The sequence below is a fragment of the Oncorhynchus kisutch genome, linkage group LG18, assembly GCF_002021735.2.
Source record: "Oncorhynchus kisutch isolate 150728-3 linkage group LG18, Okis_V2, whole genome shotgun sequence".
In the NCBI taxonomy this organism is placed as follows: Eukaryota; Metazoa; Chordata; class Actinopteri; order Salmoniformes; family Salmonidae; genus Oncorhynchus; species Oncorhynchus kisutch.
This window is the reverse complement of record NC_034191.2, coordinates 34837081-34862324: the sequence shown is the minus strand read 5'-3', so window position 1 is coordinate 34862324 and position 25244 is coordinate 34837081. Positions and strand designations below refer to the sequence as shown.

General features: G+C 43.1%; 1 protein-coding gene across 1 annotated transcript in view; it reads left to right on the top strand.

The window, feature by feature from the left end:
- Positions 1 to 24967, top strand: part of LOC109909046 (ubiquitin-associated and SH3 domain-containing protein B-like) — a 36988-nt gene extending 12021 nt beyond the window's left edge. The window contains exons 2-14 of the mRNA XM_020507933.2: positions 6152 to 6205; positions 6853 to 7039; positions 7656 to 7854; positions 8898 to 9067; positions 9393 to 9601; positions 9851 to 9998; positions 13574 to 13697; positions 13884 to 14006; positions 14125 to 14217; positions 19415 to 19559; positions 20768 to 20874; positions 22391 to 22500; positions 22734 to 24967. Of these exons, the coding sequence (XP_020363522.1) occupies positions 6152 to 6205; positions 6853 to 7039; positions 7656 to 7854; positions 8898 to 9067; positions 9393 to 9601; positions 9851 to 9998; positions 13574 to 13697; positions 13884 to 14006; positions 14125 to 14217; positions 19415 to 19559; positions 20768 to 20874; positions 22391 to 22500; positions 22734 to 22871 (1807 nt within the window). The 3' untranslated portion in view covers positions 22872 to 24967. The remainder of the gene's footprint in view (positions 1 to 6151; positions 6206 to 6852; positions 7040 to 7655; positions 7855 to 8897; positions 9068 to 9392; positions 9602 to 9850; positions 9999 to 13573; positions 13698 to 13883; positions 14007 to 14124; positions 14218 to 19414; positions 19560 to 20767; positions 20875 to 22390; positions 22501 to 22733) is intronic.
- The last annotated feature ends 277 nt before the right edge of the window (positions 24968 to 25244 follow it).

The window sequence follows — 25244 nt, the reverse complement described above, 5'->3', positions numbered from 1 at the left end:
CACAGACACACACATATACACTCGGCGTACTACACAATACGTACACGAGTGAGCTGATTGTGGGGGCGTCCTGCTTAGTGCCTTGTCTGTTCCTCTTCCTGTCTGGAGAAACTCACAGGATCTCTCTCACTTTCATAACGTAGTGGGCGTTAAAACAAAGCAAGTGGTTTTCTCACCTTCAAGAATGTATAGTTTGTGTGATACAATCATTTACAACCACTGAGTGTGATCTTAATAACATGCAATCCATGTAACACAAGGCGAAACAATCGACTGAAAAGTATGATATAGGTTGTATGTTACACTGCATTGTCAGTGGTATATCAATAGATTATGGAATGGTAGATGATCTAGGCTGTAAGCATTTTACTATTAATAATGACAAACTGTTTTCCAATGCACATGCACTGTTTATTGTATTGCAGGGTACTGTAGAGTGATAGGAGGAACAATCGATCCAGTTATATATCGAGATATTATTGTTGATGATATATCGTATTGTATCATTTTGACAATATTATTTTGCTGCTGGTGTGCTGTACCTGCACCAAACTCCAGTATTTCTCCTTCATAGCTTGTTTCCCATCTTCTTCTTTTTTAAAAAGGAGCCCATTTTGTTTTCAGCACTTTTATTTCCATGAACGTGTTTTCTTATGGTTCTCTCTTTTCCCTCTGCCGCAGGCACACGATGAGCAATATGTTTGGACATCAAATCGCAATAAAATGACAGTAATGAATTGTAATACACATCGATACGTGAGAATCGCTGTACACATCGTATCGGGAGGTCCGTGGCAATTCCCAGCACTAGTACTGTGTGTGGGTTTTCATGGGTATAGAAATACACTACAACAGATCATGGATCATACACTAGAACAGATCATGCACTAGAACTGACTTCCATGAGAGAAACTGACTTCCCATGTCGCTCAATACACTGTAGCAGAGGATGTATTTCTACGCTGTTTGAATAGTTATTATTGCACTACTCTCGGCACCCACAACCAAGCCACTAGATGTTTAAGGCTGTCACAAGAGATTTTTATCTACAGTGCATTCGAAACGTATTCAGGCCCCTTGACTTGTTCCACATTTTGTTACGTTACAGCCTTATTCTAAAATGGATTCCATTGTTGTTGTTTTACTCATCAATCTAAACACAATACCCCATAATAACAAAGCAAATACAGGTTTGAGAATTTTTTGTAAAAAAATGTATGAAATATCTCATTTACATAAGTTGTCAGACAATTTACTCAGTACTTTGTTGAAGCACCTTTGGCAGTGATTACAGTCTTGAGTCTTCTTTGGTATGACACTATAAGCTTAGCACACCTGTATTTGGGGAGTTTCTCCCATTCTTCTCTGCAGATCCTCTCCAGCTCTGTCAGGTTGGATGGGGAGCGTTGCTGCACAGCTATTTTCAGGTCTCTCCAGAGATGTTCGATCAGGTTCAAGTCTGGGCTCTGGCTGGGACACTCAAGGACATTCAGAGACTTGTTCCGAAGCCACTCCTGCATTGTCTTAGCTGTGTGTTTAGGGTTGTTGCCCTGTTGGAAGGGGAAACTTTGCCCAAGTCGGAGGTCCTGAGCGCTCTGGAGCAGAATCTTGCTGTACTTTGCTCTGTTAATCTTTCCCTTGATCCTGACTAGTCTCCCAGTCCCTGCTGCTGAAAAACATCCCCACACCATGATGCTGCCACCACCATGCTTCACCGTAGGGATGGTGGCAGGTTTCCTCCAGACATGATGCTTGGCATTCAGGGCAAAGAGTTCAATCTTGGTTTCATCAGACCAGAGAATCATGTTTCTTATGGTCTGAGAGTCCTTTAGGTTCCTTTTGGCAAACTCCAAACAGGCTGTCGTGCCTATCATTGAGAAGTGGCTCTGTCTGGTCGCTCTACCATAAAGGCGTGATTGGTGGAGTGCTGCAGAGATGATTGTCCTTCTAGAAGGTTCTCCCATCTCCACAGAGGAACTCTGGAGCTCTGTCAAAGTGACCATTGGGTTCTTGGTCACCTCCCTGACCAAGGCCCTTATCCCTGAATGCTCAGTTTGGCCGGGCAGCCAGCTCTAGGAAGAGTCTTGGTGGTTCCAAACTTCTTCCATTTAAGAGTGATGGAGGCCACTGTGTTCTTGGGGATCTTCAATGCAGCATATATTTTTGGGACCCTTCCACAGATCTGGGCCTCGACACAATCCTGTCTCGGAGCTCTACGGGCAATTCCTTCAACCTCATGGCTTGGTTTTTGCTCTGACATGCACTGTCAACTGTGGGACCTTATATAGACTAGGTGCCTTACCAAATCATTTCCAATCAATTGGATTTACCACAGTTGTACTCAAATAAAGTTGTAGAAATATCTCAAGGATGATCAATGGAAACAGGATGCGGGAGCTCAATTTCAAGTCTCATAGCAAAGGGTCTGAATACTTATGTAAATAAGGTATTTCTATTTGACGTGTTTTATACATTTGCAAAAATGTGTCATTATGGGGTATTGTGTGTAGATTTTTGTAGCGATTTTAGAATAAGGCTGTAATGTAACAAAATGGGGAAAAAGAGAAGGGGTCTGAATACTTTACGAATGCACTGAATGATCCGAAGAGACTGCTAGAGAATGGTAACTTGGGGTATGGTGAGAAGGCTCTCACGGACGGTCTTCTACATTGATTTCCACCGTACTTTGATCAGTTGCAGACAACATTGTGTGTTTTGAAATGTATATATTTATTTTGTTATTCCTAGATTGGACAAAAATGTAATTAGCTCGCAAAACAGAATGATGTACAGCATCTGTACTTCATCCGTTCTGGAAGAAACTGGATCCCACCGGATCCAAACCTCTCGGTTGCCTTGAACCCAAACTCACAGAGCAAAATGTAGTTGATTACAAGTGCACATGGACCTGTGGGATGGTTGATATCATGTGGTTGTAGGACAGATGTGATAGGTTGGGAAACTGCGAAGCAAGACATGGGTGTGTGGGGGTAATAGTGTAAATAAATACCTCACGATGAAGCTCTTCCATGCTACAGACACACAACAGTCTAATAACCCTTCAAATATAATTCAAATACAGTCATAATGATATTAATTTGAAATCCATTTCTAAATTGATCCCAGCCCTGGTAAAACGACTTTACTGCTCAATAAAAAGTATATTCTGGGAACTGTATTTATTGTAATAGCCCTAGGGGGAAATAAAGTTTAATTGAATTCAAATGAATTCAGGGAGCAGAAAAGACAGCAGTTAAGAGTCAGTTTCTTACACCATGTTTGTACTTGAGGTTTCTCTCATCCTGCTGTGGTGGACAACCACAGCACAGCACAACACAGCACAGCACAGCACAGCACAGCACAGCACAGCACAACACAGCCTTCAGTGTCTCTGCCAACTTCGCCTACGATGTGTTCACATGTGGCCGGGATCTAGCAGTCACGCTGTTTCTCTCTTCATTCCAGCCGTTCCCGTTGATTGCAAGGCGTATGATCTTCACCTTTAAATACCGGTGACCGCAGCTTATTTTACACCTCGTTCAGATCTGAGAAAGACCGACCACGTTGTCCTCAGCTGATGTACTTCTGAGGCTTTTCCTGACAGAAGCATATGAAGTGTGGATGGGGAAGCACTGCGATACTCTTGGGGGTTTCATTTCAGCGCAGCCCATAGACGGCCGGACAGGGAGAAGGCTCTCGCTACCTGTTTCAGGAGGTCTGTGCAGTTCACAGGGGATCTCTAGAACAGAGAGCAAGCCACAAGTCAAAAGCTGCTGGCTGTTTTATCCATTGCGGTCGGAACTATTCTGAGCTGAATGTAGCTGAACTCATACAACTGTGGCTTTTGTATGTATGATTGTGTTATGCACCTAACATATTCAGTTAGAGTGATGAGATCGCTACACCTCTCTGATTCACACTTGGTACATAGGCCACATTTAGCTTCCACTCTTGGACAGGGCTTGTCATATACAGAGATGTAGCAGGGGCGGTGTGGAAACAGACACAAAAATAGATATTTATTTGTTTATTTATTTATGCTTTGGCCACAAATACAAGTACAGGATAAGTCAACAAAATGATTGGTGTAAGAGTTAACAGAATAACAGAGATTTCCACTGGACGGTTACTTTAAAGAAGTACAAGTAGTAAACTATCCCACTTGAGTGGGAATTCTGCTGATAGGCAAGATGAATATAGCAGATATTGAGGATGAAGAGAAGGAGGAACGAGCGACCAGGGACTGTGTGGGATCCTCAGCGGAAGCACAGAGCTGTGGTTATTGACTCAAGTTTCTGTTTGCAGATTATATCTGAACAATCTCCCTTTTCAGCTGCGACGTCGTTCTTCCAGATGACCTGGCACCTGGGGGTTCCCTGGGAGTTCCCTGGGGGTTCCCTAGGGGCTTCTGCTGGGGGTTCCCTGTGGGTTCCCTAGGGGCTTCTGCTGGGGAAAGCGGGAGAAGAAGGCAACACATCTCTGGGGCACTCTACCTCTGTTGCGTGGAGTATGATGAAATATTGAAGATACACATGCACACATTGAGTTTGTTGTTCCTATGTATTTGCTCTCCCATACCCTTTTGACACTGTTTGCGTCGATCCTGTGTGCGGGTACAGAAGTCAGCTGAACTGGAGCAATATTGGGCCATTTAGTGCCAGACCACTTTTAAGTGCCCTGTCCAAACCAGACCCAGATCAGAGCCCTGAGACGCTCTGCATCCCTCCCGTTAGTCAGAAATGTACATAAACATTTACATTGGAGAGGGTCTCTGCACCACCTGGTCTCACTACTAGTGTCCGCCAGGTCTCGGAACTAGGTCCTCTCTTGTTCTCCACCACTGTGGGTGCCATGGAGATTATAGTCCCCAGAGTGGAAAATTGCATTAGGAATTTCCACTTTTTTTCCCCCCTTCCCTTGAGTAGTCTCTAATTAGATTCTGAGGGTCTAATAAGAATAATTGAATCAGCATGCTCCCTCCACTGCTTGTTAACCAGGCCTCCAGGTGCTGCCAGATTTAGGAAGCTGTCTCACAACGCAGTAGTAGAGGTAGTCATTTCGTCACATACTGTGCAGTCTGCCATTTTGGGGAGTGACTGAGCACGTGTGTCTATTTTCGTGGATGAATTGATTTTGACATTTGAAATGGCTGAGTGGAAATGATGTGAGGTGGGTTGTTTATTTCACACCTCTGTGTTTCAGTCACACTCATACAATATTGAGTAATGTCCTCCACCCTTTCTTATTAAAACTGTATGATTAGCTTAGCATGACTGTCCACTATATCAGACTGAACTGTTTAGGCCGTCATTGGAAATAAGAATTTGTTCTTAACTAACTTTCCTAGTTAAATAATGAAAAAATATAATAATAATGGCTGTGCTACTCCTGCTAAACCATACCCCCCATGACTAAAGATAGAGCCACCAGGACTGTTTTGAGTCCACTGACAGCGGCCCTGACGGACAGCGCCGATGACCTGGAAGAGGCAGCGGATACCGTCTCTGAGTACATCCGTTTCTGTGAGGATCTCGTTATTCCCAAAAAGGAAGGCAACATCTTCCCCAGTAATAAATCGTGGGTAACTCAGGAATTAAAAGAGGTTCTCAACCCGAAAAAGTGAGTGTTTAAATCAGGTGGCAGTAACAAGAAACAAGTAACAAGGCCAAACTAATTGGCACACCGCGCCTCCAGAGGTGTTGATGATGCGTTACTGGACATGCTGAACAATATCGACCAACATTTCGAAGAATGCATTTCGTGAACTCTACCTCAGTATTGCTTATTACCACTGTGTGAATTTGTGTCTCCCAAATGGCGCCCTTTTCCCTATATTGTGCGCTACTTTTGATGGGTTCCAATAGGCAATAGGGTGCCATTTGGGATGTAGCTTTTGTCACTTATCTGAGAGAAATAGGGAACAGAGATGGTCAACTCTGACTTTGTCCCTCTCGGTATGGCTATAAAGAGAAGTGAGATTCACCATATGTAGGCTATATATGCCTTCACCATACAACATCTCATTAAATATTTTTGTAACAATGTTACAATATACCATAAGTGGATGCAAATAAGGAGACTGCATACAAGCATTGGAAATAAAACCTTCAAAGTGAAGCATTGTAGCCATCACTGTTTTCCGTCTTTGCAGATTGAAGGCACTAGTATCAACAGGAGGCAGGAATGTACAGGCAGCATGTGACTGGTGAGTTCTAACACACACATACACTCCCAGAGATGACCCATGTTGAACTGTGATAATGTTATGGTAAGTGTGATGCTGCCCTCTGCTGTACTGCGTATGTGTGTACTCTTACTATTTAGCCAGGTGTGAATGACTATAATTCTTTCAAGGCTCACTGCAGTCAAAAACTAGATGTTCCTGTGTTTTAAATACATTTCCACACTATGAGGTTGAAATGATACTGTGAAATTGTGAAAGTTGTGATGATGCCCTTTTAGTGTACGAGCTGTTTGAAAAGACGGCCTGAAATGTCTGCTTGTTTTGGTGGGATGGAGTTCTGGCCTGCCTGGTGACATCCCCAGGTGGTAAATCTGTTAATAGACCAATAAGAAAGAGAGTTCCAAACCTTCCCCTACCTACTCAGACCACTCCCAGACAGTCCTAGCTAAATTCTTGCTTGGCTCTTTCCTAAGAAGCAATTTTTTGCTTTACTTTTGACAATTTTAATTGAAAACAATCACAGTAAGGTACTTAATTGTTACCCAGAAATTATTTTATATTGAGATAAAAACAGCTACATTGGAGCCCCCCCCACCCCCCCCCCCCCACTCATCTTCTACCTCAGTCATTGTTAAGCCTCCTCCTCCTCTTCTCCTGCTCTTCCTCAGGCTGTTCTCTCATGTGGATGACCCCTTCCTGGATGACCCGTTGCCCAGAGAGTACGTCCTGTACCTGCGCCCCAGCGGACCCCTGCAGAATCAGCTCCATCACTTCTGGCAGCAGTCCCGAGTCTCCTGCGGAAAGAACAAGGCCCACAACATCTTCCCCCACATCACACTCTGCCAGTTCTTCATGGTGAGCCCAGGGGGAAATGACACGCCTCACGGTCATACATCAACACATGGATGCTCCTCTAATTCAGCTCACCATGAAGTATTATGATTATGTTACTTAACATTGACGTATGACTCTTTTATTTTTATTTATAACATTTTAATTGAACCTACACTCACAAAGGTGTTCTTTGGCTGTCCCAATAGGAGAACCCTTTAAAAAACACTAATTGGTTCCAAGTAGAACCCTTTTGAGTTCCATGTAGAACCCTCTGTTAAAAGGGTTCTACACAGAACCCCAAATAGTTCTAACTGTAACCAAAAAGGTTTCTACCTGTAACTGAAAAAGGTTCTCCTATGGGGACTGTGAAGAACCCTTTTGTAACCCTTTTTTCTAAGTGTGTATTTATCCAGGAAGTCCCATTGAGGTCAAGAGACTGTATCATCTGTCTAGTACGGGCCAGTTTCCCAGACACAGATAAATCCTAGTCCCGGACTAAAACGTGCTTTTAATGGCAATTCTCAATTGAGCAGACTTCTAAGTCCAGGACTAGAATGTCTATGTTTGGAGAACTGGCACTATTGTTGATGTAAGACTCAGTGTTTGTGTGGTACTCAGACTCTACCCTGACCCCCAGTGTGCAGACAACAAGGTGGATGCCCTGTTGGAGGCCCTGCAGGCCACGGTGGACCAATGGAGGGGTCGTTTCCCTAGCCCCCTGCCCCTGGAGCTCTACACCTCCTTCAACTTCATAGGCCTCTTTGTTGAGGAGCAGATCGCAGAGGTCCTCAAGCAGTTTGCTGCTGACTTTGCTTCCGAGGCTGCCAGAAAAGCTGGTAGGGACTCTCTCTGCCTGTGACACCTGGACACACACCCAATCTCCAGAATGCATGCACTCAGCTTTCCAGAATTTTCTCCGCTGTCTCCTGCCAATTGTTGCACATTCATTGTTTCATTGTGTGAATTGTTGGCCCTTTGATTGTTTATTTTGTATCAATCGACATTACATATGTAACCAGTGGGCCTAGTAAATGTAGCATTAATCTCCTTCATTTGGTTACATACATTTCTGTTAATGCATGTATTACAGTAATTTACTGCTCTCATTCTCAGAGTGGAAACGTTGTTTGCAGAGTTCACAACCTGCTACACTTGTGAGAAACAAGTTTTGGTTTATTTCATAACCATCATTTAGGAGTTTTGTCAATTTTTTCATTGACTTTTGTTTGGTGTGCTCCATGTGAACAATGAGCATGTGTGTGGTTTCTCTGGTCTGATAACATTGAGGGCGAGCACACGCCTGAGCACGCAACCTGCTGAGTTGAGACAATGTTGCACTTCACTAAGGATAGCTCAAGACAGATAGAAAGTGAGGCAGATAGGTGGAGTAGAGATTTTCTACTGTTTTTATTTGTTGCCTTTAGGCCTATGTATTTTACTTAGTTGAAAGTGGAAGGTATGGCCTATAGTTCCATGGCACGCAGATAGGTAGAAATGGTAGGATAAATTGTAAGCTTCCCCAAAATAAAAAAACTCATGAGCTGCCTACAATCTTAGAAAAAAGGGTTCCAAAAGAGGTGAACCCTTTTTGGTTCCTGGTAGAACCCTTTTGGGTTCCATGTTAGGACCCTCTGTGGAAAGGGTTCTACATTGAACCCAAATGGGGTTCTACCTGGAACCAAAAAAGGGTTATTCAAAGGGTTCTCCTATAGGGACAGCCTTCAGTACCCTTTTGGGTTCTAGATAGCACCTTTTTTTCTAAGAGTGTATGGTCTTTATCACAACACCCATTAAGAAAATGTGTGTGCGCGCAAGCACACAGGTGACTTTCTTCATATTCTTTACCTTTATTCACTCGTTCCTCCTCTCTCTGTCTCAGATGTCCATTTAGAGCCCCATAAGAAGCAGCTCCATGTGACGTTAGCCTACCACTTCCCCACCAGTCACCTGACCTCCCTGGAAAAGCTGGCTAAGGGAATCGAGGTGAAGCTAGGCTGTGATTGGCTGGCTGTCCTTTTTTCCCGGGACATACGGTTTGCCAATCATGAGGTAATAATAACCACCTTGTTTTCTGACGCAAACCCTGTCCACCTTCATTTCACATCCAATACTACTCTTGTACTTTCTACTAATCAATACCATGACATGGACCTTGTACATTTTACAATACAAGCTCATGAGGCATTTATAATAAGTTATATTCTTCAAGAATCAATGGGAATATACCGTATAATTAATTTAGAAACTGCTGTAAATATCAGTGACCCTTTACAGGCTTGCTCATTTACACCTATAGCCTTGCATTGTACTGTATTCTGGTGCTAGATAAGGCATGGGTGTTCTCAAGCTGTGTCCTTCCCTCCCTCTGTTGCAGACGCTGCGCGTGATGTATCCCTACGCCCCTCAGAATGAGGACGAACTGGAGCTGGTCCCGGGCGACTTTGTCTTCATGTCTCCCTTGGAGCAGAACAACACTAGCGAGGGCTGGGTCTACGGGTCCTCCCTGGCCACGGGGCTGTCCGGCCTATTGCCTGAGAACTACGTCAGCCGGGCAGACGAGTGTGACACCTGGGTCTTCCACGGGTGAGCCCTCAGAATGTGCTGTGCCAGTTTGAGAATGTATTATTTTCACCAGCTTCTTACTTACAGCTCTCGGTCCACAACATGGGGGCTGGGGTCAATTCCATTTCAATTCATTCAATCCCGAAGGAACTGTAGAAGAGCGTGGAGAGTTCTGCTCAGTAGTCAGTAGTGATGAATGAGTAGTAGTGAGTATGTGTGTCCTCTACCCTGTCCTCTACTCTTGTCCTCTGTGTCCTCTACCCTGTGCAGATCACACTCCTTCTTCAGTTGCTCCGCCCCCTCGGACAAAGTGAGCAGGGAAAGGGGCCTATTCGATGGGCTGCTGGACAGCCGTCTCCTCGACAACACAAGCCCTGGGGGCACACCCACCTTGAGCCTCATCTGTCATCCCATGCAGGTACTGGACAGAAGGAAGTCTCTTTAACTGAACCATACATTTGTGATTTTTAGGGCCAGGAGCTTTTCCTGACCAGGATAACTAGTGCCTAGCATTTAATCTTGAAAAAGGATTATTCTTATTCTTGAAGAATGATTTCAATTCAGGGTTATTATAGTAGATTAAAATTAAAACGAATCATAAAAAAAACGATTTTAGTCAACTGAAATAAAATAATTAACAAACTAAAACTACAATGAAAATATTATCTTTGACTCCAAAACAAACTCAAATATAATAAAAACAATCATGAATTATGTTCAGTTTTAGTTTGTACGTTTTTCTTCTCACAATACATTTTTTAATAAAAAACAAATATAAAACGACAAAACTATAATACCCTTGCTTCAATGGCAAAGCTGTTTTTCTGGTGTAAATCAAATCAAATCAAATGTATTTATATAGCGCTGCGCACATCAGCTGATATCACAAAGTGCTGTACAGAAACCCAGCCTAAAACCCCAAACAGCAAGCAATGCAGGTGTTGAAGCACGTTGGCTAGAAAAAACTCCCTAGAAAGGCCAAAACCTAGGAAGAAACCTAGAGAGGAACCAGGCTATGAGGGGTGGCCAGTCCTCTTCTGGCTGTGCTGGGTGGAGATTATAACAGAACATGACCAAGATGTTCAAATGTTCATAAATGACCAGCATGGTCAAATAATAGGTCTGGGACAGGTAGCACGTCCGGTGAACAGGTCAGGATTCCATAGCCACAGGCAGAACAGCAGCACGGCCAGGTGGACTGGGGACAGGAAGGAGTCATCATGCCAGGTAGTCCTGAGGCATGGTCCTAGGGCTCAGGTCCTCCGAGAGAGAGAAAGAAAGAGAGAATTAGAGAGAGCATACATAAATTCACACAGGACACCGGATAAGACAGGAGAGGTACTCCAGATATAACAAACTGACCCTAGCCCCCGACACATTAACTACTGCAGCATAAATACTGGAGGCTGAGACAGGAGGGGTCAGGAGACACTGTGGCCCCATCCGATGATACCCCTGGACAGGGCCAAACAGGAAGGATATAACCCCACCCACTTTGCCAAAGCACAGCCCCCACACCACTAGAGGAATATCTTCAACCACCAACTTACCATCCTGAGACAAGGCTCCGCCACGGCACTACCCAAGGGGGGGGGTCGCCAACCCAGACAGGAAGATCACATCAGTGACTCAACCCACTCAAGTGACGCACCCCTCATAGGGACGGCATGAAAGAGAACCAGTAAGCCAGTGACTCAGCCCCTGTAATAGGGTTAGAGGCAGAGAATCCCAGTGGAAAGAGGGGAACCGGCCAGGCAGAGACAGCAAGAGCGGTTCGTTGCTCCAGAGCCTTTCCGTTCACCTTCACACTCCTGGGCCAGACTACACTCAATCATATGACCCACTGAGGAGATGAGTCTTCAGTAAAGACTTAAAGGTTGAGACCGCGTTTGCGTCTCTCACATGGGTAGGCAGACCGTTCCATAAAAATGTAGCTCTATAGGAGAAAGCCCTGCCTCCAGCTGTTTGCTTAGAAATTCTAGGGACAATTAGGAGGCCTGCGTCTTGTGACCATAGCGTACATGAAGGTATGTACGGCAGGACCAAATCAGAGAGATAGGTAGGAGCAAGCCCATGTAATGCTTTGTAGGTTAGCAGTAAAACCTTGAAATCAGCCCTTGCCTTGACAGGAAGCAAGTGTAGGTAGGCTAGCACTGGAGTAATGTGATAAAAAATGTTGGTTCTAGTAAGGATTCTAGCAGCCGTATTTAGCACTAACTGAAGTTTATTTATTGCTTTATCCGGGTAGCCGGAAAGTAGAGCATTGCAGTAGTCTAACCTAGAAGTAACAAAAGCATGGATTAATTTTTCTGCATCATTTTTGAACAGAAATGTTCTGATTTTTGCAATGTTATGTAGATGGAAAAAAGCTGTCCTTGAAACAGTCTTGATATGTTCGTCAAAAGAGAGATCAGGGTCCAGAGTAACGCCGAGGTCCTTCACAGTTTTATTTGAGACGACTGTACAACCATTAAGATTAATTGTCAGATTCAACAGAAGATCTCTTTGTTTCTTGGGACCTAGAACAAGCATCTCTGTTTTGTCCGAGTTTAAAAGTAGAAAGTTTGCAGCCATCCACTTCCTTATATCTGAAACAGAGGCTTGTAGCGAGGGCAATTTTGGGGTTTCACCATGTTTCATTGAAATGTACAGCTGTGTGTCATCCACATAGCAGTGAAAGTTAACATTATGTTTTCGAATGACATCCCCAAGAGGTAAAATATATAGTGAAAACAATAGGAGGAACACCGAAATTTACAGTTGATTTGTCAGAGGACAAACCATTCACAGAGACAAACTGATATCTTTCCTACAGATAAGATCTAAACCAGGCCAAAACTTGTCCGTGTAGACCAATTTGGGTTTCCAATCTCTCCGAAAGAATGTGGTGATCGATGGTATCAAAAGCAGCACTAAGGTCTAGGAGCACGAGGACAGATGCAGAGCCTCGGTCTGATGCCATTAAAAGGTCATTTACCACCTTCACAAGTGCAGTCTCAGTGCTATGATGGGGTCTAAAACCAGACTGAAGCATTTTGTATACATTGTTTGTCTTCAGGAAGGCAGTGAGTTGCTGCGCAACAGCCTTTTCTAAAAATGTTGAGAGATTCGATATAGGCCAATAGTTTTTTATATTTTCTGAGTCAAGGTTTGGCTTTTTCAAGAGAGGCTTTATTACTGCCACTTTTAGTGAGTTTGGTACACATTCGGTGGATAGAGAGCCGTTTATTATGTTCAGCATAGGAGGGCCAAGCACGGGAAGCAGCTCTTTCAGTAGTTTAGTTGGAATAGGGTCCAGTATGCAGCTTGACGGTTTAGAGGCCATGATTATTTTCATCATTGAGTGTCTCTCTTGATCCTAGGTCCTGGCAGAGTTGTGCAGACTCAGGACAACTGAGCTTTGAAGGAATACGCAGATTTAAAGAGGAGTCCGTAATTTGCTTTCTAATAATCATGATATTATCCTTGAAAGAAGTTCATGAATTTATTACTGCTGAAGTGAAAGCCATCTTCACTTGGGGAATGCTGCTTTTTAGTTAGCTTTGCGACAGTATCAAAAATAAATTTCAGATTGTTCTTTTCCTCAATTAAGTTAGAACAATAGGATGATCGAGCAGCAGTAAGGGCTCTTCGATACTACACGGTACTGTCTTTCCAAGCTAGTCGGAAGACTTCCAGTTTGGTGTGGCGCCCATTTCCGTTCCAATTTTCTGGAAGCTTGCTTCAGAGCTCGGGTATTTTCTTTATACCAGGGAGCTAGTTTCTTATGAGAAATGTTTTTAGTTTTTAGGGGTGCAACTGCATCTAGGGTATTAGGCAAGGTTAAATTGAGTTCCTCAGTTAGGTGGTTAACTGATTTTTATCCTCTGACGTCCTTGGGTAGGCAGAGGGAGTCTGGAAGGGCATCAAGGAATCTTTGTATACTGATCAATTCTCGAAAATGTTGGGAAATGTTATGGATTTGAGTCCCCACTTCACTGTATTGTTTCTTAGGTGCTTCGGGTCAGCAGCAATCACTCTCGGCTGCCCAAGCGGACCCTGTTTGTCTGCCGGCACGGTGAGCGGATGGATGTGGTGTTTGGGAAACACTGGCTTTCACTGTGCTCTGATTCCAAAGGTGAGCAGAGTCAGACCAATGGTACTGTGGGTGCAATCCTAAAAGCAAGTGTGCTTTCAAAGGAGTCATACATTTTGAGTTTGGATGAATCTGATGTTTTTGATAAGATAGAACAAAGGGCAGTATTGTTTGTAGGTTTTAAAACCATAACAGCAGTGTGCTGGGTTGTGGTGTTCTGTTCTACAGGTAGATATGTGCGCACTAACCTGAACATGCCAGTCAGCCTGCCCATGTGGAGTGGAGGACACAGAGATTACAACATGGACACCCCCATCACTGTGTTTGGTTCCACACAAGCACGAATAGTGGGTATGTGGTTGTCAACACATAGTAGTAGGCTATGTTATCTGCCCAATTCCATATCTCATGTTTCATTGCAGCGTGATAACAATCTATTCCCCTGTCTATCTGTCTGTCTGTGTTGCAGGCGAGGCGTTGTTGGAGAGAAACACAGTGATAGACTTTGTGTACTGTTCGCCCTCTCTGCGCTGTGTCCAGACTGCTCAGAACATCCTCAAAGGTAACCAGCCTGTAGCTACTTACCACTACAAATCCTATTTAGGATTTTTTTGAAACATCCATAATCCTCTCTAACATTTGATGAAGACTTAAAGGGACAATGTGCAGTTGCTACATCCATTTTGGGGCTGAGGTTGGAGTGTTGTGGCGTCTGTTCTTGCATCGACACGGTCATTTGTGCTCGTCTCTTCCTGTTTTTGTTTTTCTGTTTAAAGTATTTTAAAGTTGCGAAGTACTGCAATCCTGCCCATATTACAACTAAGCACAAGGTCTGCACTAAAGACATTGAACTCATTGCTCTTAACCTACGGCCATACGACCTGCCACAGGAAATAAATCAGGTCTGATTATTTATTGTCTACATAGCGTCCTCCGTTGACATCCAACTAGCTGCCGACTAGATTCATGACCTTGTATCCCAGGCTGAGACAGAGTCACCTGAAGCATTGAAGCTAATCATGGGAGACTGTAACGTGTGCAATATATCTGAACATTTACCATCATATCAGCAATATGTTACATGTCCTACCCCAAATGAAGCCTGTCTGGACGTCTGTTAAGGTAACATCCCAGGTGCGTATTTTTCCAAAGCACTACCCAATCTTGGGGGTTGGGATCATAACATTGTTCAGCTCATGCCAGTCTACAAAGTGCGTCTGCAGGGACAGAAGGCTGAAAAGATTAAATGCTGGACTCCAGGGCCTCCCGGGTGGCGCAGTGGTTAAGGGCGCTGTACTGCAGCGCCAGCTGTGCCACCAGAGACTCTGGGTTCGCGCCCAGGCCGTGACCGGGAGCTCCGTGGGGCGACGCACGACTCCTGTGGCGGGCTGGGCGCAGTGCACGCTAACCAAGGTTGCCAGGTGCACAGTGTTTCCTCCGACACATTGGCGCGGCTTGCTTCCAGGTTGGATGCGCGCTGTGTTAAGAAGCAGTGCGGCTTGGTTGGGTTGTGTATCGGAGGACTCATGACTTTCAACCTCCGTCTCTCCCGAGCCCGTACGGGAGTTGCAGCGATGAGACAAGATAGTAGCTACTAACAATTGGATACCATGAAAAAGGGGTAAAAAAAAAAGCTGGACTCCTGAAACTACTGAAGGCCTCCAGGACTGTTTTGAGTCTGGGCGGCCCTGACGGACAGCTCCGATGACCTGTAAGAGGCAGCGGATACCGCATTACCGTTCCAGAAGTTGTTCCAGCTGTCACTGAACAGTGGGATAATTCCAGACTCATGGAAGAAGTGGCTGATTTTCCCAATACCTAAAAACAACAGGCCAAACCAATTGGCACACCGCGCCTCCAGGGGTGTTGATGATGCGTTACTGGACATGCTGAACAATATCGACCAACATTTAGAAAAGACAAATAGCCTAATCAAAATTGTATTCATTGACTTCAGTAGCGCGTTTAACACCATCCAACCCCACCTACTGGTGAATTTGGGTGTCAACTCTCTACTGATCAAGTGGATTAATAGTTTCCTTTTGAACCGTACTCAACAATTGAAGTTTACCTCCGCCATCTCTACATCTAGAACGGTGAATACAGGAGCCCCTCAGGTTCGCATGCTTTCACCGATACTGTACACACTGTACTGTTAGGTTCTAAATATCAGAGTAAGAAGTTGACGGACACTATAAAAGTTCCAACCAAGTTTATTCACCCAATTGATCGAACAGCTGAACAGATAAAAACACATTTCCACCAGCGATAGTATATATACCCCAATTTGGGTGGAGTCTCCTCTCTAAACATTAAATCTTTATTGCTAGGCAGGAAGTTAAGGGCAATAAACTGATCCTTCTCCCTTAATGTGACCTGACCTGACCTCGATCCCCTTCCCCGCGAAACCACATATCTCCATCCTTATCAGTGTCTGCCACATGTGATTACCTTTATTTTACCCATTACATTCTGAGCTTAATTGCCTCCACCATATACATTCCTCCTACAGATAACCATTAACTTCTGGTCTAGACCCTAGACTATAGCACTCAATATTTCAATAGGATACCTGATAATTAACAATATTCCAAGTTTAGCCAGAACTCATCAGTACACAAACGATTGTCAAGCCTCTGACGCAGCCCACATTTATTTGTTTAATATGCAGATGACACCGCTGTGGAGCGTTTCCTCCACCCAGAACAAGCCTCTCTTCAAGGTTTTGTTAGACGAACTGCAAGATTTGTCCAGTGGTGTGCAAATAACTTTCTTGAAATAAACGTTAAGAAAACAAAAGAGATGGAAATTGATTTCAGAAGGAACAAAACTCCACTACCACCTACGAAAATCAATGGGGAATCAGTTGATAGAGTGACCACATATAAGTACCTGGGAATCTAAATTGACAATACACTGAAATTCAATGACTGTGCCTTTGCAAAGATAAAGAAATTGCAACAGATAATGTTTTTTTTAATGCAAACTGAACCATTTTAATGTTTACTGCCGTATCTTACAAATGTTCTATAAATCTGTCCAGAGTGTGCTGTACTTTGGTCTGATATGCGTGTTCGGGAACATGCGAGTGCAAGACCAAGTCAAGCTTCAGCGCTTGATTAAGACGACGGGAAGGATAATTGGTATAGATCAAGAATCAGCCACCAACCTACACACAAAACCCATCCTCCTAAAACTTGAAAGCATTTTATAGGACGGTACTCATCCCCTTCACTCAAAACTCAGTCACAGCAGCATTCGGACAAGAGGAAAGAGACTTCTTCAAGAGAAAATTAAAACAGATAGATATGGGGACTCTTTTATTCCAACAGCCATTAGGTTGTATAATAGATAGTCTGTTTGTCCCTCCAGTATATATTATATTGCACTTTCCCTTTAAATGTGAAGCTATTGCATTTTGAATGGGTTATTTTGTGTAGTTTCTGTGTTTTCATGTTTTATGTACTGTCTTTTTAAACACATGACCAAATGAATTTGGCGGGATAATGATGGGATAATAAAGTTGATGTGAATCTGAATCAGAATTATATGTAAACAATCTCATTTATAAATGCTTCATTAAGCTTAGCAACTGTCATATCCCATCAAAACCAAAATATGTTTTTTTTTACTCCAATGTTTCTAAACAAGTAAATGTAAACATACACTGTATAGCCTACAAACATGGTTAAAACTATCATATTATATCATGGATGGTCAGTTCTTGCATCCATACCTGTGTCCATAGCTTTGAAAATGGTAAAATTTCTCCGGCCCCATCCCGAAACAGTGGCAGGGAGGACGCTTTGTTATTGTTTCAACCGTGGATTGCCCCTTTAGTGGTAGAAATGCACTTACTGTATGTAGATCTGAGAAGGGTTTGATACCATTAGTCAATATGGTAGTATTTCCCTTTCCTTCTGATGGGCAGTAGCGGTGCGTGGGTATTAAAACCTATGTGTTGTGATAATTGCGTTCTTTGCTCTATAACCGGTTAGTTCATATGCCGTGATATTTAGGCCTAAGGCCCAGACAATAAGAAGACACAGTGGCAGAATAAATTCAACTACACCTTTGTTTCATCACAAAACCGGACTCCACAAAGCATATTGCATGTAACAAACAGTGACAAACAGCAAGTTAATGTTCCAAAATGTTCAGAATACTAAACAACTATTGATTTATAACCACCAAGTCGCAAAGAAAACACTACCTGCCTCCACTATAACAGCACCATTTCAACTTCAAGATATCAACATCATCAAATCACCTATGGTTCGTCTAATACAGTCTAAAAGAGACCAAAAACAATATAGTCCAATTAACGTAAGCTAAATATGATGTGGCTGTCCATGGTTCTGATTTCTGTGTGTGTGTGTGTGTGTGTGTGTGTGTGTGTGTGTGTGTGTGTGTGTGTGTGTGTGTGTGTGTGTGTGTGTGTGTGTGTGTGTGTGTGCGTGTGTGTGTGCGTGCGTGTGTGTGTGTGTGTTCGTGCAAGTAGAAAAAACATGTTGGCTCACCCTACTTGTAGAGAAACACCAATGCCATCCTCCTCTCTTTCATGTTACTGTTTGACGGCAGGGTAGCCTAATGGTTAAAGCGTTGGACTAGTAACCGGAAGTTCGTTAGACTTGCAACCGCAAGTTCAAACCCCTGAGCTGACAAGGTACAAGGTTCTGCCCCTGAACAAGCAGTTAACCCACTGTTCCTAGGCCATCATTGAAAATAAGAATTTGTTCTTAACTGACTTGACTAGTTAAATTAAGGTACCAAAAAAAATGTTGACGAAACGGTCTATTACTGTGCATTACAGTACATGGTTTTCTTTTTTCTTTTCCTAGGCTACCTGGCTAAAATGCTTACTCGCTAGCCTAACTTCCTTTCATGGGCAACGTTAGCTAGTTAACATAAACCTTCTACATCTAGCTACATATTGAACTTCCATCCCCTCAGGCCAAGGGGACAATGTATGAATGAATGGTTGGATCAGAATTTCCGTTATAATCATTGGCCAGTACAGACAATTAAGTAAAATCACAAGTCCAAATCCCTAACTGCATCCATGGCTAATTTAGGAAAGGAACTATGTTTAGCTAGCTAGCTAGCTTGCCACCAGAGGACAACAACACAACGAGATGCAACAATTCATTTTTTTTCTGTCAATGAGTATGCTCTCAATGTGATTTGACGCCAAATCCAAACTGGCTTCCCTTGAGACTTTTTTTGGTGCGTCAGGACCATTCACAGTTAAGCTCACTCAGTTTAGCTCAATGCTGATTGGCTATTATTTTATACGGGTGGCAACAATGTCATACTGTTTTGGATAAAACAGTATCAGATAGATGGCCTACACATACAGAGACAGAAGGGCGATGTTTCGCTCGCTCGGATGCTTTCTCCGGTGAAATACATTCAGCCTCTTGTGAATTGAAGGAGAATTATGAAGCACAGAGAGCTGAAAGATAAAAGATTTAAACAAATATTAGTAAATTATTATTATATATACAGTACCAGTCAAGAGTTTGGACACACCTACTGATTCCATCCATGAATATATGCCACTGCTGATAGGCTAAGGGAAATTGTCTCCATATCGCTTACATTAATCCAATCGTTTCAATCCAATGCTTTCAGATCTACATAAATGTCTAGGGGCTAGGGGCTAGGGGCTACGGGTTGTTTTTGGACAGGGCTTTTGTGTGTAGCAGAGGCTGCAGTCTTCCTCTTTTGCTGATGTGCCTCTCTGTCTCCCCTTGCAGGTCTGCAGCAGGATGGCAAGCTGAAGATCAGAGTGGAGCCAGGGCTATTCGAGTGGACCAAGTGGGTCTCTGGGAGCTCTCTTCCTGCCTGGATCCCTCCCACAGACCTGGCTACATCCCACTTCACTGTTGACACAACATACAGGTGATACAGGCAAGACTGTTTCCTGGTTCACCTCCAACCTGTAATCTTACTGTCCATTTACACTATACAAGCGTCACTCGTCTAGCCACGCCCTCATGTGGGTGCTAACAAGCTTGAAAGCATGCTAGGTAGTGCTACGTATCAACAGCTATTGTCAGCCAATCCAGTAGGGGTTGGAAGCTATGGTGAGATTCGATTGGTCACTCGCATAGCGATATCACCGAGGATTTGAAGAAAATTCTGCCTGCCCTTTTCAGCTTCCACGTCCGTGATCGCATCGCTCAACAGTCCCCCGCCCACTTCGCTTCTTTTGCTTTCCTTACATTTACAATGAACAGTGGTGTAAAGTACTTAAGTAAAAAATACTTGAAAGTTATTTTTGGAGTATCTGTACTTTACTATTTATATTTTTGACATCTTTTACTTTTACTTCACACATTCAGAACGAAAGTGATGTACTTTTTACTCCATACATTTTCTCTGACACCCAAAAGTACTCATTACATTTTGAATGCTTAGCAGGACAGACAAATTGTCTAATTCACACACTTCTCAAGAGAACATTCCTGGTCATCCCTACTGCCTCTGACCTGGCGGACTCACTGAACACATGCTTTGTTTGTAACTTAAGATCTGAGTGTTGGAGTGTGCCGTGCCCCTGGTTATGCGTACATTTCAAAAATAAAAAAAACATGTTGCTGTCTGATTTGCTTAATATAAGGAATTTTAAATGATTTATACCTTTTTCTTTTGATATTTCAGTACATATAAAACCAAATACTTTTCGACTTTTACTCAAGTTGGTATTTTACTGGGTGACATTTTCTATTAAGGTATCTTTACTTTTACTCAAATATGACAATAGGGTACTTTTCACCCCACTGAAAATGAATGGCTTCCAATGTTTCACAGCACGATGCCGCTTCTATGTGTAAACGCAGAGTTAGGCCCAACCCCTAGTCCCTCTAGCCTTGAACCTAGGCACAGCTATAAAGAAACCAGATATATACAAATAATATGGTCAACATTCCATTAAGACTATCATAGAAGATTATAGAGCTACTACGATATTGCCTGTGCTTATTTAATTCCTTCTGACCTATGTACATGAAGTGGTAAATGTAGGGGCTAAGGGTTGTTGCTGGACGGGGCCAGAGCCTTTTCAGCCATGCCTCTGTCTCACATGTTCTCACTGTTTCTTCCCACAGACCTCTCATACCGATAACCAAACTTAGCGTGTCGGAGTCCTATGACACGTACATGAGCCGGAGCTACCAAGTGACCAAAGACATTCTGTCTGACTGCAAAAACATGGGTAATTATGGTGCAGGGTTCAGTCACTGCTGTGGCTTTGGATGGGATGTGAATAAAAATAACAGTCCTGGGTTCAATTAGTACTTACAGTGGGGCACAAAATTATTTAGTCAGTCACCAATTGTGCAAGTTCTCCCACTTAAAAAGATGAGAGAGGCCTGTAATTTTCATCATAGGTACACTTCAACTATGACGGACAAAATGAGAATAAAAAATCCAGAAATTCACATTGTAGGATTTTTAATGAATTTATTTGCAAATTATGGTGGAAAATAAGTCATTGGTCACCTACAAACAAGCAAGATTTCTGGCTCTCACAGACCTGTAACTTCTTCTTTAAGAGGCTCCTCTGTCCTCCACTCGTTACCTGTATTAATGGCACCTGTTTGAACTTGTTATCAGTATAAAAGACACCTGTCCACAACCTCAAACAGTCACACTCCAAACTCCACTATGGCCAAGACGAAAGAGCTGTCAAAGGACACCAGAAACAAAATTGTAGACCTGCACCAGGCTGGGAAGACTGAATCTGCAATAGGTAAGCAGCTTGGTTTGAAGAAATCAACTGTGGGAGCAATTATTAGGAAATGGAAGACATACAAGACCACTGATAATCTCCCTCGATCTGGGGCTCCACGCAAGATCTCACCCCGTGGGGTCAAAATGATCACAAGAACGGTGAGCAAAAATCCCAGAACCACACAGGGGGACCTAGTGAATGACCTGCAGAGAGCTGGGACCAAAGTAACAAAGCCTACCATCAGTAACACACTACGCCGCCAGGGACTCAAATCCTGCAGTGCCAGACGTGTCCCCCTGCTTAAGCCAGTACATGCCTGAAGTTTGCTAGAGAGCATTTGGATGATCCAGAAGAAGATTGGGAGAATGTCATATGGTCAGATGAAACCAAAATAGAACTTTTTGGTAAAAACTCAACTCGTCGTGTTTGGAGGACAAAGAATGCTGAGTTGCATCCAAAGAACACCATACCTACTGTGAAGCATGGGGGTGGAAACATCATGCTTTGGGGCTGTTTTTCTGCAAAGGGACCAGGACGACTGATCCGTGTAAAGGAAAGAATGAATAGGGCCATGTATCGTGAGATTTTGAGTGAAAACCTCCTTCCATCAGCAAGGGCATTGAAGATGAAACGTGGCTGGGTCTTTCAGCATGACAATGATCCCAAACACACCGCCCGGGCAATGAAGGAGTGGCTTCGTAAGAAGCATTTCAAGGTCCTGGAGTGGCCTAGCCAGTCTCCAGATCTCAACCCCATAGAAAATCTTTGGAGGGAGTTGAAAGTCCGTGTTGCCCAGCAACAAAAGTGCAAACACTTCTCTTCTCCCACTCCACTCTAGCTAGACCGGCTCAATCAAACGCTCACGGTATTTGAAAGAAAACAAATACTTTTTTAACCCAGATGTGATACAGAAACATCATGTGTGGGATGAACACTGGGATTCATTTGGTCCGTGTTGTTCTTCCGTTCCCTCATTTCCTCATCTCCCACTCTGTAGGAAACAACATACTGATTGTTGCCCACGCTTCCTCTCTGGAGGCCTGCACCCGACAGCTCCAGGGCCGCAGCCCCCAGACCTCCAAGGACTTCATCCAAGTAGTCAGGAAGGTCAGCTGGAGTTATTTTACTCGCTCAATGTGATGTTTTCTTTTGATCTCATTGTGTCTTCCCCCTCACTCTTTTTTTCCTCTTACTTTCACTCTATGCCGGTCTCTCTGTACCTGTGTTTCTGCCTGTGTTTCTGTCTGTCTCTCTCTCTGTCTGCCTTTCTCTTTCTCCCCCTGCCTTTCCACCCATACTGCCTTTGTTGCGGCTGACGAGAGCCTCTTTCCCTCCTGTAGATCCCCTACCTGGGTTTCTGTTCCTGCGAGGAGCAGGGCGACACAGGAGTCTGGCAGCTGGTGGACCCGCCCATCCTGCCCCTCACACATGGACCCAACCACAGCTTCAACTGGAAGGAGACCCTCCTTCAGGAATGACATCCGCTTCCCTGGAGAGCAGACTTGCTCAGCCCCATCCCGAGGCTTAAGTTTCTGCTCAAATAACAGGGAGAGACCCCACCAGAGTCAATGGGTGGTTGGACCTGGATGTACTGTACTGTACATATTGTCATTTGACAGTATTGTTGACATTTCTAATTTGACAGTATTGTTGACATTTCTAATTTGACAGTATTGTTGACATTTCTAATTTGACAGTATTGTTGTTAGTGAGAGCAGAGAGAGAAGAGAGTGAACTTGGAGAGGGCAGGGCTACTGTAAGTCTCAGGGCCTGGTTAATTGTGGAGGCTATCAAATCAAATCAAATCAAATGTATTTATATAGCCCTTCGTACATCAGCTGATATCTCAAAGTGCTGTACAGAAACCCAGCCTAAAACCCCAAACAGCAAGCAATGCGGGTGTAGAAGCACGGTGGCTAGGAAAAACTCCCTAGAAAGGCCAAAACCTAGGAAGAAACCTAGAGAGGAACCAGGCTATGTGTGGTGGCCAGTCACTCAGCTGGCTACAGCAAGCACATGGGCCATTACATATTTTTATTTATTTTTTATTTCACCTTTATTTAACCAGGTAGGCTAGTTGAGAACAAGTTCTCATTTGCAACTGCGACCTGGCCAAGATAAAGCATAGCAGTGTGAACAGACAACACAGAATAGTTGTTGACCACTGCACTAGAAAACATCTTTCAGTCTTCCAGTTGTGAAATATCATATACAAAAGACCTGTCCCATGGTAGGGAAATACATGTTTTTCTCAGGTGTAGATTTCATTGTGACCTTTTACAGTATGTGCATTTCATTGGGCCATGAAATTTGTTGAGTGCCTCTTAAGATTGAACCTGATTTCTCTTGATGTCTCAGTGATGTCAGAGAGATGTTCTCTGCTCATTGAGTCAGCTTTTGTTTAGCCTCATCTAAATCTATCTGATCTAATCTTTCTGCAAATATGGATTATTAAGGAGGCTCTTAAACAATGCTCTGATGCTGTTCTTCCATTGATACATGCAAGTACGATACTTACAAGTACAATTACAAATTTGTGATAAAGGTGTCAGTGAGGAACAAAGCAAGCCTACATGCACTAAACACTGAGGAGGAAGCCATCTCTGTCAATTTGTGTTAATTTATTTTCTCCAATATTATATTTCCAAATGTATATACACTTTAATTTAAGAAATATACTTTTCACCAAAATGCTTTGGTTTAGAGGACTAGTGGGCTAAGATGTGCAAAAGATTGAAATGAAAACAAACTGATTGAAGGAGGAGATGATACAGTATTCCCTGTATATTCAGATATGAGCATCTCTGAGGTGGGTTCTTTAATTTGTTTCAAATTTTGTTCCCCCCCCCCCATATGATACTGACAGTATCACTTTTTCAGATATGTAGAAGTTACATATCAAATAAAAAAATCTGGTTATTTTGTTTTGTTTGGTTATCTTTTTTGGGGGGGTGGACAATTCCTTCAACAGTTTGTTCAATACGTAGTATTATGGTTTAGCCACTAGGTGTAGGTGTAAGACCTTTGGAGTTGACTACATACAGTATCTATCTTAGCAGAGGCGTCATGCCCATATGGGGTACAAGGGCACGTGCCCCCTCAGGTTTGTCTTTTTTTGTTTCAGATGTTAAATTAATTACTACATTTAATTTTTAAGTCCACGTTTTAACATAATTATTTATAAAAATGATCTGTCAGCTGTATTTTGTGGAGGGGGTACACTTACTGGACTAGGCAAAGAGTACCCCCCACCCCCACATATAATTGAACAGGTAAAGAGGGATGCTTAGATAACCTATGCAGGAAAATAGACATATTTTTACATAGAATTAGGCATAATGATTATGGATCTACATTGCAGGAAAAATATGTTTCAGGTGTTTGCAAAATTCTCCATTATTACATACTTTGTGCCCCTTTTAAAATAATAGGTGCATGACATCCCTGCCTGAAGTGATTTAAAAACAAAGTAATCCTTAGAAGGGATGCTGGAAGTAGACATAAATAACAAACTGAAAGGAATAAGATACTGTGATATTGTGTAAAATAAATAAAAAAATCTAATATTTTGAGCTTTCGGTGGGATGGATTTTTGGCCTGCCAGGTGACATCAACAGGAGGTACATTAGACCTATAAGAAAGAGGGTTCCAAACCTCTCTGACAATAACAGCTAGTTTTCACTTTTCCATCTCCCCACTCAGACCACTCCCAGACAATCCTAGCTAAATTGTTGTTTGAGAAAGTGCTCTTTGCCAAGCAGTTTCTTTTTGACCGTTTTAATTGAAAACAATCACATTAAGGTACTTAATTGTTACCCAGAAATTATATGATACTAGGATTTAAAAAAAAG